The 19298-nt window shown below is 32.5% G+C and overlaps 1 protein-coding gene across 1 annotated transcript; it reads left to right on the top strand.

The window, feature by feature from the left end:
* Positions 1-6293: 6293 nt before the first annotated feature.
* Positions 6294-18713, top strand: Rif1 (Rap1 interacting factor 1). Its single transcript, XM_066291060.1, has 15 exons — positions 6294-6339; positions 6395-6888; positions 9136-9368; positions 9424-9619; positions 9675-9975; positions 10649-10821; positions 10872-10982; positions 11039-11166; positions 11220-11460; positions 11511-11697; positions 11755-14874; positions 15360-15786; positions 16016-16250; positions 16307-16891; positions 17655-18713. The coding sequence occupies exons 2-15, from the start codon at positions 6514-6516 to the stop codon at positions 18396-18398; spliced, it is 7056 nt and encodes a 2351-aa protein (XP_066147157.1). The 5' UTR covers positions 6294-6339; positions 6395-6513; the 3' UTR covers positions 18399-18713.
* Positions 18714-19298: the final 585 nt, after the last annotated feature.

The following is a 19298-nucleotide window of genomic DNA, read 5'->3' as shown; positions in this document are numbered from 1 at the left end:
AAAATGTGCACTGGGCTACTAATTAACGGAATCAGGGAAATTTATGAGAACATCACGATTTAAACTGGCCAGCTACTCCACTGTGGCGTCTCTTCGTTTCAAATATACAGGGCGTTTCCTAAAGATACGCCGAGAAATTTAGGGGAATATCCATTGGGCCAAAATAAGAAAAAAAATCTTACAAATACATGTCCGGAATCGCTTCATTTCCGAAAAATAGGATGTTAGAATCACAACTCTTGTGTTTTTGAAAGAGTTCTGCGGTCACAGAGAAGACTGAATTCACAAATCTTAGTTGGTGATAGTCATTTTTAGACATTTTTGTAGATTTAAAACCGTTGATTATATTAATTTAAATTTTTTGACTCATTAAGTTTGTTTAGAGATGTGTAAGGTTTGGAGTTTTAATTTTAATTTCAAAAAGTAAATGGGGCTGGAATAAATATCAGGACATAGAAAAGTTGCATTTTTAATTACTCTATTCCAAATACAACTCGAAAATGTTAATTAATTCAAACGAAGTGTGGTTCACATTATCGAGAGGTTTACATTAGCGAACATGATTTAAATAATGAACAATATTGGTAAATATAAACGAAATTTGGTTAGAAACTGGTGTAGCTTGGGCGGAAGTCACTACACTTCTAACTTCAACGAAAACGTCCTCATCGTCTTCACTGTCCGTATCTTTCTCTTTGTTAACGGCATTCATCTACTTATCTCCGTCCCATAACTTAATATCAGTTGGAATGCAAACAATGTTAGGATTCACTGTTTGCAATAAATCAAGAACATCCAATGTCGCACTGAGAAGAACGTCAGCATCGTATAGCAATTGTTTTCTAATTACGCTTAAGGGAACATCATCTTCTTCTTGATCATTGATGCAAAAGATATTGTTCTAACATTTCTGAATAGTTTGCTGATCAACTACATTCCATTCCATATGCAAATTTAAAACTGCTTCTCGTAATGTTACCTGTTTCAAAATCTCGATGTCTCAGATACGTTTTCAGAATTATTTCATAAGACAGACAAAAATAAATATTTTCAATAGTATAGTTTGGTGAGCCTTATTACGTTCTGGTCCATACGTTGAATTGATGGCGTTACATTGGACAGTGTGCACAAGACAAAAATTGTCCCATAATTAGTCCTCAATTGTTACTCTGGAGGATGACTTGGTGCATTATTTAATAGTAACAACGCTTTTATTGGATGATTTGGTTTTTTAGTAAATTTTTTTTATCTAAAAATTAAATAGCCCTCATATTATGAAAATGTAGAACATTTGTAACTGTAAATTCAATGTGATACCTCGGGGACAAAATGCTTGCGGAACAATTTCAAGAGTATACTGCATCATCTAAGCGGTTCTTAAACAATCTTATTTGAATAGTCATCAACAGGCATATTAAAATTTTTAAATGATAACGCATTTTCTGCTTTTCTTACTATCGTTTTCTTTATTTTGTGTGTCGCCAAGGGCCGTTTACGTTATCTCACGTTCCACTCGATCCTATAGGCGAATTTTGTGTTTACATTAACGCAATATTTCTATTATCGCGTGTTAACGTTATCGAGCGTCTGCTATAATTGTTTAGAATATTGGAATATGCAAAAATTTATTAAGGTACTGGGGACCAGTCGTCGGCACAAATGGTCGGAATCTATTACTCTCTAAAGTTACTTTACCTATAAACATACCAATATTTATCTCTTAATTCTTCGGTAATTATTAGTTGTTTTTGAGGTGATTCTGTTCAACTCCTTATAATATGATTTTTTTCTATCCAACTGATGTTGCTAGAAAAATGAGCGAGGAAGATGTTGGGCAGTGCGGCTTAGCTAGCCTCTGCAAACAGCCTTGCATTTTCTAGATAATCGAACCTTTTCCACGATACACAATATATAGTATTTGAATTTTTTCATCCTAAGTACCAATCACAGGACGTTCTGTTTGCACATCATGTCATCTTCCATAAAATATTAATATAGGACAAACAGTGTCTGCACAAGTGAATTATATACTTGTTAATCCTAAACCATAATGCTACGTTACAGCTGTTAATTGCCAATTTATTAATGAGTTTCAATTATGATTATCAAAGAACTTCTACTGTCAGATCTTTTTACCTAAGGCTTCGACCGACCCATTCGATTTGGGGCTACTAACGATGACTTTTACTTTCTATATATCATGACAGGAAGAACGAGAAGCCAATAAGATGAAGTAGGCGTATACATGTATGATTTACACTTTGTTTAAACGGAAGAGTTTGCGGTTTCTTCTCGATGACCGTTTATGTTTCTAGTATTTGCAGTAGATGAGCTACTTCAAGTTAAAACGTAGCAGATCTCGACAGATGTAATTTGCGTATAAAATTTAGCCATAGTTCCACTCCATTAAATAAAACAATGATATGCTAATATTCTTTGGACCAACCTCTTACATAACACATATTCGCATAATGGACATGCGATTAGCAGACTACCGCAACTTCGAAAGTAAAGATTAGGACAAAAAATATATTATTTTACTGTTAACATCGCCTACCTGGACAGCCGAAATTTATTTCTTCTTAAGAACATTATTGAGTCCGGTATGTGTGAGTACATCGATATGGCTATTTTCATTGGTGTATTTTGAAATCTTTTTTTAGGTAAATGTTTCTTCACTTTTATTATCACTTTTGGGAGGAATGTGTGACGGAATGTGAAGTTTGAAGGGGATATGCTCATCACATACTTTTGGATTGATAGGTATATTTGAACGAAGATAAGGTTTTTTTTAGATATAACTACATCGAGTTTTTGGGCTGAAAATTCTGTCCATTGTCTTATAGAAGGATTTCTCCATGAATTCTGAACTCTTCAGCAATATCACCAAACATGTATAAAATAAAATGATATTATATTTGTGAAGTAATTCTAATCAGTTAAGTTCATTAAGGTTTAAAGGATAGAAGAAAAAATTATCTTACAGGAGAGATATTCGTCGTCTTAATTTACTTTAGTATATTATATTTGTTATTTGTTAGAAAGAAGTATTAAAAAAAACAAAAAATAACCAAGTTAAAGTGCATCGAATGTGGATATGTGAAATCTCACTCCTTGAGGAAAGACGTTGAAGCTTGATTTGGAGAAAAGATTGGTATTTAACCACTTTACCTGATTTAACCTCTCCAGTTTAGTAACCTTATTATCTATGGTGGTAGTTACTCTAAGTGATATTTACTAATGTTCAGTTTCTTTTTAAGTGTCCGAGATTTACCTCTTCTTCAAGCAAAAGCAACCAATGGTCATCCATGACTACTGAACAAAAAGCCATATATCAGTCATTATTAAGTGAAAAATATACACTTTCTTTGGTATCATGCTTTGTCGATAATAATTCCTTAGTAAGGATTTAAGCATGGTTTCGTTTAATTCCGTGACCATTATCAAAGACCTGCTGGCATACATTGATATACATAAATATCTATATGAACGAGCAAAAATAATAGATAATTAACACAATTTCAATGTTCGTAAGACGTTAAACGTGAAACAATATAAACATGTTTTTTGCAAAAACAATTATTCTAGTGATTTTGGGGTCAAATATCTTCAAAATTTTGAAGAGTCTATAATGAGAAGTAATCAAAATACCCTTACCGAAGTGCATACGTCATTATGGCCCGGACTGTGCATTCGCATAATGTATCTTTAACATATTATTACGAAGTTACATGTTGCAATTTATAGAACATGTATCTATCATTAAACATAACATAATTATATTGTTAACTTTTACCTGATCGTACATCAATTTCTTTACCCCATTCGCCATGGTCTTTAAAACTACTTTTACCGATGGGCGGCCAAATAAATAACAAATGTTAGGAGGTTTTTAACTACTTTGTTATAGTTTAAACGTCAAGTTTAACCCTCAACGAATGAAGCAAAAATTTATAGAACAATGGTCAGCAAATCGAGTTTTAACAAATTAATTCCTTTATTACTAGAGCAAAAAAAGTGCACGATTAATATCGCTTTTAATGTATTTTATGGAAATTATCGGTAATAATAAGTAGTATATGAACATACTATACGTCATATATGATCGTATAAACATACAGGATGTTTCTTAAATGCAGTCCGTAACTTTAGGACACAATTTTATATGGTATTTAAAGAAAAAAAGTTTCTTCAAACATGTAACTGGAAACGCTAAGACTCCGAAGTGCAGTGTTGAAATTTAAAAAAATATATATATTTTTAGAAATAAATTTTAAACAGTGATTACTAGGTCATTTAAATTTTAAAGTTATTGTACGTTGGTACGAAGCTGCACTTTAAGTATAAAATCAATTTTTATCTGTCGTCAGTGGCGTGGGTATTGAATATTTTCATCAATAATTAAGAACGCCAATGGATTTTCAAATATTTTTATTATTTTCGAACATTCCTAACATTTTGCAACAAAAAAGATCTCTTAATTTCTTCGGCTAATGCTAACCTATTATTAGAAAAATCTCTTGCCTTGATATTGTGTCGAAACCCATTATTTTCTTGACTGTTATTTGTAGTTGACGGCCATTTTTCTAAGAATAGATTAGCACGAGGCAAAAAAATTAAAAGACACTTTTTGTTGATAAATTTTAAAAGTCTGAAAATAATAAAAATGTTCAAAAAGTCCATTGGCATTTTACATTTTTGGACAAAAATATCCACTTACTCACGTCTAACTACGCCATTGCCGACACTTAAAAATTGACTTATATTAAAAATGCAGCTCTAACAAACTACAATAACTTCAAAACGTTAAGGACTGACCTAACATTGACGGTTCCAAAGTTATTTTAAACAATTTTTTTCTACACCCTATATCTCGGAGTCTAACCGTTTCCGGTCACATGTATATAGGAACGTTTTTTCTATAAATACCATAAGAAATTGTATCGTGAAGTTACAAACCATAGTTAGGAAACACCTTATATACATATGAATATTTATGTGCGACTAGAGCGGTCTTGGTTGGCTAAGGGTAAAATTCCGAAGTGCGTAGCGCTGAGCGATTGTAAGATATGAAAGGTATAAGTATTTCACAATCGCGATATATATGAGATTTTTATCACTAGTACATTTAATTAGATTTGATAAAATTAAAGTAAACTTGTCTGAATTATGAAAAATTTCAATCTGAAACATAAAAAGACAGCCATTGTTGAACCACAATACCAGTGGCGATATCTTATTGGACATTCAATTCTATGCAAATCACAAATAAAACAGTGGGGATGATGACAACAGTGTACGCGACTAGCTCACTAGATAATTAATGAGCTATATATATGTCATTGTTAAATCGCTATTGAACAATTTTAGAAAAAAGGCGAGAAATGGTACTTATTCAACACACCCAATAATGGCCTTTTGATGAATAGTGAAAATGCCTTTCTATGCCATACGTAAAAGGTACATACATGTTGTGAACCAAATCAAATAATTAAGAAATCAAATCAGTATTAAAACAGTTTTTAATGCAGGAGACTTATTCAAGCCCAATAAGGACTGAAAATTTATAAAAACAAAACCGCAAACTGAAGATTAACAAATAAAAAATTTAATACGTAAAATTCTTTGCCTATATGACAAATTTTGTACACTAAAATTACATTAAAAATGGAGCCTTTGGTGGGTAAATATGTATCTGGCTGCACGAACATGTAAAGTAAGGGTGTTAAAATGACTGTAAAATACTTCTCTTGACTTGTTTCTAAAATAAATTAATCATTACACATATTTAGCTCTTTACTTCTATCCACTTAGCATGTAAGGCTGGTTGCCATGGAAATAGAATGTCAACTGAAACGTCACCATAGTCGTTATAATTCAATAAGTGTTGTAAACTAGTGTTATCGATATAATTAATTCTTAATTTTACTATTTTTATTAATTTAATGATGGAAAGAATTTTATATAAAACTTGCGATTGTCAAATGCTTTTTATGGCGCTGGATTTCTAATGATTTAAATTTCACGTGTAGATCATAACGATGCATTTCACAACCTTAATGTATAATACACTAATAGAACATAAGATCGGTTGCCTTGCAAATGATTACTGCAGTGAATTTGTATACTGTTTCGCAAGAATATTTTCTATAATCGTAAAATAAATAATAAAATACCAGCTTTATGAAAAAAAGTTTTTTTCTCCATACTCTACATAATCTAGGATCGTTAATACATTATTTCTCATGCTTTGACGTGAGTGACAATGACGACAAATAGCTTGTCTTCCCGCGCGTTGCTGATGGTTGTAAACAAAAGTTATAATTATTTATGGGATCTGTAATATTCAGTTAAGTGGTCCTAATAGTTTAATTATATTTATAGTTTTATTTAGTTTTCCCGCACACCTAAGTGAAGAAAGTACTGCCGTTGATTGCCTCAAATGTGCCATACTCACGCCAAACATATACCTTATCTTTGAACTAACATTAGAGTCCCATTGAACAGCCCAGAATGGATGAGCAAGTAAGGAAAAGTGGAACTTATTCAAAACTAGAAGAATGCTTGGGTAACAATACAGAAATTCTCAAAAACCCATACCAAGAACAGATGACAGAGTTTAAACAAGTCTTTCAATCTTCTAATAAAGGGGATCAAATGAAAGCATTACAAATCCTGGAACTGTTGCTGGACAAAAATGTGCACTCAATCAGCGAACATATTTTAATAATTCTTGAGCAAGAAGAGCTAATTAAAAAAATTGAGTGTGGGGTTCTTAGCAGGATAATAGAGAAATGTATGCAGAAATTTTTGAATCAAAAAAATCATAGATGTTTAGCCTCACTTTTTAAGATGTGCCAGAAGTATTGTGAAAAATATGGCACTCAGGTAAGAAAATAGTTATTTAGCTTATTATAGAAGTGAGTACCTAAGGCTTGTATAAAGTATCACAACTCATCTTTTTATATAATTATTTAGCAGAAACTATAAACTAACCTACAATTCAAATAGAACCATGGCATGAAATTTGAAGGATTGTATATTTTATGATGATAACATACCTGTTGTAGTTATCTACTTAATCCTGGTTTATAAACTTACATAATGTATCATTAATATTTTTTAATGAAATTGCACCCTCGTTTACATATTGCAGTTTACAGAATACATATCTACCATTAAACTGGTTGAATTTCAATTTTTTTTATGCTAGCAGTGACAATAGTCCATAAGAGTACTTTGTTTGCAATGCTTGAAATAAGCAGCAAAGTTCATAAATAAATATTATCATCTTATAAGTGTAACTATTTTTTTACTGGTATGAGTATGAAAATATCTATTTTCAATCAGTGTCTTATGTAAACACTGTATAAAGGAAATAAAGGTTACCTTCATATTACCTATTTCAATACATAAGAGATATATAAATTTTCGATAGAAGAAAAAATCTGTTAATTATTAAATTTTACATTAATAATATGCCATACACCACATTCTATTACATTAACAGAATGGCTTCATTGGCATTTTTTGTTCAAATATTTGATAATTTTCTATAAGCAGAATTCAATTCCGTTCAAATAACATCAATTGTAGACTTGGTCTAACTTACCAAATATTTTTTATGATCTGCAGAAAAACAATGCTTTTTAATTTTCACTTTTGGATATTTCAAATTTTTTATCTTGGTTTTACATCATAACAATTCAAAAAGTGCAGGCATACAAAGAATAAAATATATCCATAACTTCACCACTAGATAACTAGTTAGCTAAAATTTTCTTAATAATTTCGATGAACTGCATTGTTTTTTTCCTGCCAGGTGTGCCATATTTTTATTTGAGGCAGTGACCAACGATTCACCTTGTATTGTTAATATTTTGCGAAACTCAGAGCATTCAGATATTTTAATTGTTGATTGTTAATTACTACTGACCCCTTATATATTTTTTTGCACTAACAGTATATATTTCTACATTTTACGAAAAGTTTAAATTCAAGAATCCATTTTTTAAGAACACACCAAATTGAATTAGTATATACATAATGTATTCATAAATATGTCAAGAATTGTACAATAATCTAACTTATAATCCTGACCAAATGGTGAAAAATCTTTGGTCTAAAGCTGTTGAAATAATTAATAATTAATTTTTCTGTACTTATACAAAAGTTTATATAGTATTCAGTAGCTAAATTTATCTTCAAAAGCACTATTATATTTAAGAAATTTCTGCACTTCAATTGAAAAAAAAACTATTCTTGCGAATTTCAACTAAACGTGAATTTCGTGGTAGAAAGGCTTCTGTTTCTATTTACATTAGAGCCTATTTTCAAGCCAGTTGTCTTACGTACCCAATTTTAAACAACTCTAAAGTATGTCTTCACAACATGAAAAAGTGACACTTCTATCCACACATTTCATTTAACCTGGATACTTTGAAAGTATGTATGCTAACATCAATTAAAACGAAGCTTGTATAGCGCCATTATTAAAAATGTTTAACTTTTATTTATATGACCTTACTATCTTCTTACATGCAGCCAATGATTATTGAGAAATAATAAAACAGGTCTTACAATATTTAAAGCGCATAACAAAACTCAGTATATTCATCACTCACTGAAAACCCTGTAACGTAATAAAGGAATGAAACAATTAAGAACTTGAGGTTAAATTCAAAATTTAACGTGACTTTACTTAACTGCAATGTTAACGATATGTTAGATAAATCTATAAACCAGGCTTTAAATAATTCAAACTGGCTAAAATCACATTTTACTAAATTCCTCTAAAATATAAGGATATTTCTCAGAATTAATATGGGAGAACCTTTACAGGTTCTGAACAGGACAATAACATTCGTTAGAAATGATCTAAACTGATAAACTGGTTTAAATTACTTTGTGTAATATTTTTCCATATAAATAAATATATATTCTTTAGTTTTCATAGGGTTCCACTTAATTGATATTAAGAATGTGAGACCATGTAGTTAGAAAACTCATGATCCATGAAGTTATTTTTCACTCACATTATTTCGCAAGTCTATTAATACAGTTCATACCAAAATTCTACGAGTACCATTCCATTGATTCTTCTTTATTTGTTTTCTTATTTATTATTTTTTCCAGTTTATACCTATTTTAAAAGAAGTCATTTCACGGACTGAATATAACCAGTATTGTGGAGAAATGTTGTTTGATGTTCTCCTACCTTTAATATTCAATAAAGAAATTTTCGTTTCAATGAATAAGCATTTATCAAAACCGGGCTATATTGATATGCTCATGGAAATATCTTCGGTAATGTCCAGCTCTGAGTTAAATGACGATAACTGCAAAACCTTTGTGGAGAAAGCTCATGAGTAAATACGTATGTAATATCTTTTAAAATATTTTTTTAATATATGTTTATTTTAGTTATGTGTTAATAATATCTGATTTAAGAACCAATAATTTCCCTGATTGGGATAAACTCTGGATTATTTTGATACGGTTACTAGGATTAAAATTACACAGATCTATGACGTTAATTAATAAATTTCTGAGAATAGCTGAACATGCATTCAGAAATCCATCTTCTGATGAAAGGATTAAAGGTTACATCTGCTGGAAGGTCTTTTGTAGCCTTGATGGTTTTTCCCCAAGAATTAAAATCCATTTTTTTATAGGAATTAATTGCCAACATCAGCTTAGATGCCAATTACATATCTTCTGAAAAACAACTTAAACTTTTATTAGCACCTTTGAAAGCCAAATTTTCTAGAAAGGAAGGTGTTATCTATAAAAAGTTTGAAATATACATATTCTTAATGGAAAAACTACAAAGCAAGTCTGTATTAGTGTTAAAAGATTTTCTAGAGTTCTGTTTCGGGAATATAGAAGAGAATACTGACCCCAATAGATTCGGGTTGGGAAAAACGGTTCCTGAACTGAGATTAAGGAGTGCAAAAGTTCTTTTGGCTGTTCTTGGTAAGTCCTTATAGTGAAAAAAAAAATTTTCCTGGTTGCACCCATTTGCGCCATTGAACACTTCCGCCCTTTCCTTCCTCCCAATGCATCAACATACGCTTTGCTTAGCTAAGACTTGTTTAATATGATAGAGAGTATGTGCAATGAATCGTCAAGAGAGTCAAAATTGCCAAGTTTAGGGTAGCTTAGACAGTAAGCATATGTTAGTGTAAATAGCGCTTAATGCATTAGAGGTAGAGTTAGAGTTACATTTCTTGATATTTTGTTGTTGTATAGTGTTACATTTGACTCGACCATGATATTACCAGTAATATGAATCGTCTTTAAACCCTCTCCTCAAGAGGCAGGTAGCCATTTGAGGATGGTGAAGATTAGCATGCAGCAATGCTATGCGGATCGTTATTCCTGCGGCTTATCTTCACTATTTAATCTAGAGATTGGTTTTGAGAGTATTTTCTTTACGTGTCCCGGGTTGGTAGGCTTCAGCTTGGATTGGTGGAAAGTTTTTTGTTTTGTTCCTTGTGCTTTAATTTGATTAGCGTTAAAGTTTCTGATATGGTTAAGGAATTCAGATTGCACCTCCAAATTTAAAGCAAAATCAGTTTTGAAGCCAAGGATGTCTATTAAATAATTTTATTTTGTTGACCCATATTATTATTACATCTTCTTTTAGGTCATTATCATTTGGAAAACCATGATTGTTTGGATACAGAAAGTGAAATAAAATTGAATTCTCCGGTGCTAAATAACAATAACATTGCTGATGTTTGGCAGCAAGTCATATATTCTGTAGCTGAATGCTGCTTGCTTCTAAAAGAAGTTGATTTTAGGCAAACCAAAGATCTTGTAAGACCTTTTTTTATTATCGATGTTTTTTTTAAATTTTTATATATTAGATTTTTCGATGCTTTTGGAGATCATTACTTAGACTTATCTTGGAAGATGGAGTTATTAATACTGAACAGTGCTTCACCCTTATAGGGAAAATTATGGATAAATTTCATAAGGTACAATAATTGCTATTTAGTGATAAAAGAAATCATTCTATTCAAGCTGGTTTCAGGACACTATATCAGCAATTATATTTGAGGAAACTGTTAATTCTAATAAACCCAAATCGTTAGATCTCATAGTAGATCAAATCGAAAACTTTCTAAATGTCATATTTTTAGTCCCTTTGAATAAACAATGGTGAGTAATCTCCTTTAAAAAATTCGCTAGTAAGATGTTAAAATTTGTTTTAGTTACCTCCAAGTTGAAAAGTTTGTCACCACGCTTGGAAACCTAAAATCTCCCTCTGTGAAGTCCAAAGTGCAATCTCAGATATTTAGCAGTTTCGTTAATTTCAAAACTATAGAATCCAATGTGGATTTTATAGCAGATATATGGATTTTAGTCGCTAATGAAGGTGAAGATTATGCAAGGGCAGGTTCGCTTAATTTTTTATTATGGCCCGTTTTTCATATTCATCAGCTGTCTGAGAAGGTAAGAAAATTGAAAATATAATCTAAATTTATTTATTGGATATATTATAGACTAAAGAGGTTTTGATTTATGAGCATTATAAATGCCAGCTCGTGCCTTTTATCGAAAAGTCGAATAGTATTCATTTGGCACTCTTCAGGAGCTTTGATAAAATCCTAAAGAACAATTCTCTGTTGTTAAGAAATATTCTTGACTTAGTGTGTATGTTTCCACCAATAATTGAGAACAAAGATATAAGTAAGTGTTCAGTTTTATTATTACACATTTTGTGATTATGTTTAATTTATATTTCAGCCAATGCGACTCTGGAAATTTTAACTACAATGCTAATAATTCTTTACTCTAAACAAAAATCAGAGAATCTTGAAGTCAGTCAGATCGACCTAATAGACACTTATTTCTGCAAAATACTAGACTCTGATATATCGAGGATTCAAGACCAAATTATTATCAAAAATCTTTGCAATTGCATTGAGCAACTTCTGAAACTTAGACGTTTTAGTTCCTTATCTCCACTAGAACAATTTCTTAAGTGTGCCTCTGACCTGGTTAAGGCCACTTTCGCCAAGTTTCTCGTTTTAAGATTCTTAATAGATATATTCCAGGAAGAAAACGATCTTCATGTCACAGAAAAACTTCAGAGAATAATAACAATTTTAAAAAGTGTAAAACCCTCCGAGGCTAAAAAAAATGTGTCGACAGTAATATCCTTAGGAGGGCGTTCAGCAAAAATTGCTCATTTAATGAAACAAATGCCTTCAAGTCCTAAAAAACCTGAACAGTCGCCATTCAAACTCTTTGGCAAAGATATAGAGACTCATTCTCCGTTAAATATGGTTGGGAGTCAGATTAAAAATCAGAAATCTACACCTAAAAGAAGTGTTACACCCAAAGTAACACCATCTAAACCTTCTATAGACGACGAAAGCACAAGCAACTTTGTTGTTATTAATTCAGAAGTCAAATTAGACAAAGAAAAACTCACTGAACATCAAAGAGAAACTTTGAAAAAAAGAAGGGAAGATATTCCTGCATTGTACCAAGATTTATCACAGAGTGTAAGTCAGAGTTTTGATTCAAATTATATTGATGGTGAAACTAAAATAAATACTAGCAATGAACGAAAGGGGGAAGATGTTGAAGATAAGATAGCAAAGAAAGTTCAATTGGAGCTTCAGAAGCTTTCAATGAACATTGTAGGAGCAGAGGAGTTTATCTCTACAGGGTCAAAGAGAAAGAGGCACTTAAGAAAAGACTCTGAAAGTGGGAAGACTGAGTTTGATCAAGGGAAAAAAAAGTTAAAAACCCGGAAAAGTGTTGGGAAGAAAACTAAGTTGGAAAAGAGGGCAGTGGGAGTTCCCCAGGAAAGCAAAAAAGTATTGGCAACAGAGCAACAGTTAAAGAAATCTAAATCTAAAGGAACAATTCCTGAGAAGCCTTCATCATCAATAAACAAGGAAAATGTCTCAAAGAAAAATCCTCTGGAAAGTATGTCACATCCTCCTGAACAGCAAAGCTCCATTGATTTAGCAGTTAAATCAGAAACGAAGAAAAACTTTGTAAGTGCGAAAAATAATTCTAAGTCGAAAAAAAGGGGCAAAAGAGTGAAGCAGCTTATTCAAGAAAAACCTATATCTTTAAGAAAAAATTTACCGATACGAAAGACACTCACCCCTGCATCACTGGTTGTTGATTCCAAATCTAATCCACAATTAACAGCTTCTAACTGTTCGCAGGCTGATGTGTTTAGTAAACCAACGCAAGATGCAGAAACAACTTCAAATTTATTGGAGAATGTTATGAAGGACAAAAAGTTACATGAGGCAAGGAAATCAATCGCCGGATTAAAATGTAGAAAGTCTAATGAAGACTCAATTTGCTCCACTCAGTCAGACCTATTTAATGAAACATCTTGCAATGGAGCTATTGCAGAGAGAACCAATGTACTGGAGGAAAAAACAGTAAATAAATTAAAGAAGTTTGAACATGAGTTGAAATTAAAGAAGTCCAATGACGCTTCTATTACCTCCTCTGAGTTAGATATGTTGAATGAAACACTCATGGGTAAAGTAGAGACAACGATTTTATCGGAAGATAAGAAGGTAAATAAAGGGAGGAAATCTACAGGTGGATTGAAGTTAAAAAAATCCAATGAAGCTTCTGTTGCCTCCTCCCAGTCAAATTTGTTTAATGAAACATTATTGGATACAGCAGAGACAACAAATTTGTTGGAGAACACAACGGTATATAAAGGGAGACACTCTGGAAGTGGATTGAAACCTAAAAAATCTCTAGATGAAGTTAAAGACAGTTCTAAGAGAAAACGGAAAAGAGTGAGCAGCAGTGAAGAAGACGACATAATTGAAAGTTCCCAAGAGACGAATAATTCCAATGTTAGTGCGTCCATGTTAAAATGGAGCATGGGTAGGCGTCTTAGTATAAATGAAAAATGCAATTCCTTGGATGTTCAACAGCCAGGTGAAGTAGCTGACAAAAATGCTGCAAACTTAGCTCTTGATGTTAAACTTACTAACGAAAGAAAACCTAAGGACACATCTTTTAGCAATCAATCACTCTCAGTACATGAAAAAATCGTTAATTCCTTCAACAAGAAATCAAAGAAAAGTAGTGAAGGACTAGAAAAAACTCCCACGAAGCAAAGGTCTCCCGGGGAAATTAGCGAAAATTTAAATAAAAATGATGTTGCAACTTTAGATTCATTTGTTACCTCTTGTTCGGCAGATTTAAAATCAAAGCGTCGCAGGTTAAAATGGTCTTCGTCTGAAGGAGCTAGACGCCGAAGTCCCAGATCTCATGACAAGGAAGAATCGTCGAAACACGATAATACAATGGAAATACACCAATCAGATGCTTTCAATGGAATACCGCAGATTTCCCCTCAAATCATTAGTGAATATACTTCCAACCAACAGGCAGAGAAACAAATTTCTACCAACACAAATGTCACTTTCTCCACTGAAATTGAAAATAAACGCACTCAAAGTCAGGATACTCAGACTCAAGGCAGTGAATCTCTGGGAATCGACAGTAATGTTGAACCCAACTTAGATTTACCCCAGACGAAAGTTTTAACTGAATCAGAACAAGAGTTTGCTTCAATGGATACAGCTTCATTGTCACTAGGAGACTTGAATAATTCTAAAGGGTTTGAACAGCTAAGTTCTACGATAGAAGAAAAAGAATGCACAATAACTGCAGATGTATGTGAAACTGAAGATTTGTTTAGTGAGGCGGGGAAGGAAAAGGAAGAAGGGGGGGAAGTTGAGAATAATGTTTATGCTTCTACGGAGGAGAAAATGTGTGATATTACAGTTGTCGAGAAATTAGATGAGGAAACAAGTAAAGTTATTGAAGGTTCTCCATTAAAGTGGCTGCAGTCGGATGTTATCCAAGGTAAGTTCTAGGGTGATTTCATAATTTTATGTATTTCTTGTGATCGTTTCAAATATCTAGAGTTTATTGCCCATCTCATCATTGTTTTAAGTGTTGTTCCACTACTAGAAAGGGTTTTAGTAGCGAGGAATCAATCATTTTTTGTCATTATTTTTCATTTTTCTGTGGAGTCGTGAAAAAATATCATTATTCTTGTCATACGTTTCTTAACGCAATTACTTTATACTTTTAAATTGTACATTGTAGCGTGGGTCGATTTAAATTACTCACAGACTTATAAATAATAAAAACTATTTAAAGGTTAAACTAGTAATTAAACATTTTATTGAAAGTTTTTAAACAAGTTAAGTAAAGAACAAAACATAATCATTCTGATTAAAAGGTCCGCGCAGTGACCACCTTCTCGATTTCTTAAAATTCAACAGGACGTAGTAGAAATTTATTCCAACATTATAACTTCCTTAACTCCAATATTTTCTAAATAGATGCCGCGAACATCCTATCGCGAGCACCGTCAGACCTCCCAACTTCACCCGTTACCGGAGACACTCCAAATCGCACTTCTGAGCTACTTAATAATACTTCGGGCATATCGCCTATAAATTCGAGCAAATCTAGTCCGGAAAGGGAGGACAATAATAAAACGGTTCGGAAATTTGTGCCCCTTGCCCTAAAATTTGACAACGAAGAAGAAGATCTTGATGGAAAGAAGCAGAAATCTCCGGAGAAAGCAGATGATGCGCCAGAAAAGATTAGTGATAAAGTTTCTTTGGAGCCGGAGGAGAAGTCAGGAGATGGGTTAGTTGAGGTTTCACTAAAACACAGTGAAAAGAACATGAAAGATCTTCGTCTTTACATTGAGAAGAATAATCATTTTAGTTGGACTAAACACGGATCTCCGGCGGTACATAGGTGTGTATTTAGATTACAATTTTTAGGCGGAAAATGGTAAAAGAAATAAACTTATGTTTGTTTCAAATTAATGATCGTTGCGTATTCTTATATAAAATATTAGAAATTGCACAGGTATCCATCAAAAATATGATGTTTTTTATGGTGAATTATAGGTAGTTGTTTAAAAGCTCCATTTGAATTTGTAATACCTTTTACACTAATCTAATATGTTTATTTTACCTTTTAGACTTCTTTCAAAACGAAGATCCGGTCAAACATTATCTCCTTCTGCTTCACGCATCAAAAAATTAATGTCTAATGTAAAACCGTCATCCCAAAGTGAATGCATCTATGAAATCGATAAAGAGGACCTATTGACATTTACCCGAGATATCCCCAGTCCCTTGGCGGTGCCAAAAAGTAGTATTTTAAAGCGAAAACATCCCGATTCTCTTGAGGATGGCATGTCACCATGTCCCAAGGTAAAATACAGAACAATCTCCTATTAATAATGCTTATTCTTAATTGTTGTATATAGCGCAAACGCGTCAACTTTAGCGATCCCTGCACAACATCCAAAAAACTATTCATCAAAGAAGAAATTGCCCCTCCAAGTCTCTTCAATCTAATTTCAAATGAAGACATAGACAATCAATTCCTCGAAGTATTAGCTTCCAATCATATCATAGAAAAACCACAAGATATGAGCGAAACTCAGCTTGAATCCCGAGATGATATTCCCATTTGTCCAGAACTACTTAACTGTGACGAAAGTGTCAGCATTATAGCTAGGAAACTCACGTCTCCCAGGTTCGTTAACGCCTTGCTAGGTGAATTGAACAGAAGCAGTAGCAAATCAATAGAAAATTTACCCGAACAGAGCGAGGCAAGTGTTAGTAAACAACCTTGTAAGATGCCTGATGTGGCCACGGTTTATCAGGCTTTAGATAGTTATTATAATAAGAACTTCAAGACGAAGAGTCCTTTGGAAAGTTGTAAGATGAATAGGGAAGAAAAGGTGAGAGAACCAGAAAAATCGCCTTTGGCTTTGGCGCAGATTATGTTACAAAATATGGATGTGAAACTGGAGTTGTCCAAGATAGTTGAGAGAGCCTATAGTGAGGTAAGATTGCGTGTTCTTTGTGAAGGGATTGTTAATGTCAGAAAGTGCCTTCAGTAAGGAAGGTTATGTTCCATTATATATTAATAACATAACCAAATATTAGTACGACGAAAAAGCGCAGCAATTTTTAATTTATTACAACATTTTTTACACACTTCCATCTGTAGTCGAAAAATTAAAAGCTTGAAACCGTTTTAATGAGAAATACCGATTACTTATCAAGCAATCGACGGGACATATATTTTATTTTTGTTCATATAACATTCTAATAGTTACACAGTTATTGTAATTAATTTCTTAAGCCATGCTTTTCATCGTGTTTTTTTTTATCTTGTACTAACCTTAGTTAGTTTGGTGACGAAGTAGTTCAAAAATATCAATGCAGTGTGGTCCATACGTTTTATGTATAATTCAAGTATTAGTGAAAGTATTGATAAACAGATAAGAAGCGGAAGAAACTTTCAAAATAATTGTATGTATTATAATTAAATTTTTAAAAATTGTGTTGCTACACAATATCAAGCAGCAATACAGTTGAATAAGTTAAATATATATTTTTCATTTCTTGTAAAATTTATAGGTTTTCGGAAACAAATTTCTGGAAAATTTGCGATAATCAATAATCTTGACGAAAGATAAGAATGTAGAGAACGTGGGTACTGGCGTTATAATTTTGAATTCATGGTACAACAAATATTAGTGATTTATTTTTTAATCATTGTCATTTTGGCCTTGTTTCTCCACTCAAATTTTTGTTTTCTAGAATATATCACTCGATACTCTTTGTTCCGCCATATTGGGATCCGCTAACAAAAAAGACGTCCTCATTTGGGTAAAATCCCATTTCCACCTCCAAATCCCCGATCTTCTCGAAGAAGATGAGTTTCCCGCGGCCATCAGGAAAATATCTAACACTTTGGGAATTAGAAAATTATTTGAAATTCTTCGAGAATCATACGAAGAAGAAGCTGAGACATTTATTAATAGTAGAATAGAGAAAAAATCCTTGCAGAGCCTTGTTGACAGTCGAACTTTAGAAGAGCTGAATACTGCAGTGTGGAGTTGTGTAGAAAATGGGAAATGCAGTAGAAACGAGCTGTTACAAACGATTTTTCTTCCCAACATTAATCCCGTTGATCTAAACTCCTATTTCAATAGTTTAAATGTTGTGGAACTTAGTGATATAGTCACAATGAGGCTACAGGGCGAAGACCGTCCTAAGTTCATAAAAAGAATTGTAAATGGCTCTTCTCACGTTGAAGAAACCAAAACTAACGCATTAGCCGCATATTCTATTGAAGAACTTGCAAGAAATATAATGGAAAGGGGATCAACTAAAGAAATCGTGGCAGCGTGTAGCTTCATGTTTTTAACTTCCAATAAAAACAATGAAGACTTAAAAGAAATTTCCAGACTGTTGATTGATTGGTTAACTAGCACATTACCACCCTCACAGCTTATGGACCTTTCAATACAATTTCTAAAGAAGATACCAATTAAGGACTAGATTTATCCATACTTTAGCACTTGATGTTTATTAGAAAGATAATCGCATAATAAGAATAGCGAACAGAGAAGAATATTATTTTAAAAAAAGTCTTGTTTGCAAATTTCAGCACGTGTAGTGTCAGTGAGCACTAATGTTTGTTTGCTCGCCGAGCGAAGATAAGAGAACTTTTTTTTAACTATTAATAAGACTGTTTTTAGCTTCATTTATGCTGATTTTCTTTGTTAGTTTTGTTATATTTTTGGTCTGTAAATTGTAGTCGGCTTTAGTGTACTGTTGCATAATCTATAATAAAACTTGAATGTATTAAAGTTGCATTTTTGTGTATTATTATGTTATTGGCGAGGATAAAAAAAAATCCAGGGGAAACGGGATGTTAAAAGTTGAAAGTAAGTACTTAACATGGTCCAATCTGAATATAAAAAGATTTTGTAACTGAACTTAATCATTATGAATACGAACGAGCCGATACTTCTCAGACGGAAACAATTACCTACCATACTCTCAACGCACCTGCATAGATTATCGCAATTTATCACCATCGAACTACGTACATGATCGCATTTGAAATAATAATGTCCACCAATGTAGGTGTAATTGTAGTGACAAGTATGTTAGAATACTTAAAAAGAAATTATATTATTAGAGTCAAATTTTTGGTCATCATACCGATCCATATTAATTGTCCAATAATAACGGTAAAATCTCTCCCAAAGAGGGCCAAACCAAAAGTAAGCGGAAAGGTAGTAACAGGGATTTCAAAAAAATACTAATACAATCTGTTTTCAATTAACCGTTACATCTAACCACAGCTGTTGGTGAAGAACAGATTGATGAAGTAACTTATATTTACAGCATTCAATTATAAACAAAAAATGGCACCGCCAATCAGCGCTGATT

Source organism: Euwallacea fornicatus, chromosome 1 (genome assembly GCF_040115645.1).
Source record: "Euwallacea fornicatus isolate EFF26 chromosome 1, ASM4011564v1, whole genome shotgun sequence".
Taxonomy (NCBI): domain Eukaryota; kingdom Metazoa; phylum Arthropoda; class Insecta; order Coleoptera; family Curculionidae; genus Euwallacea; species Euwallacea fornicatus.
Note: the sequence above shows the minus strand (reverse complement) of the source record. Positions and strands in the feature narration are given on the sequence as shown.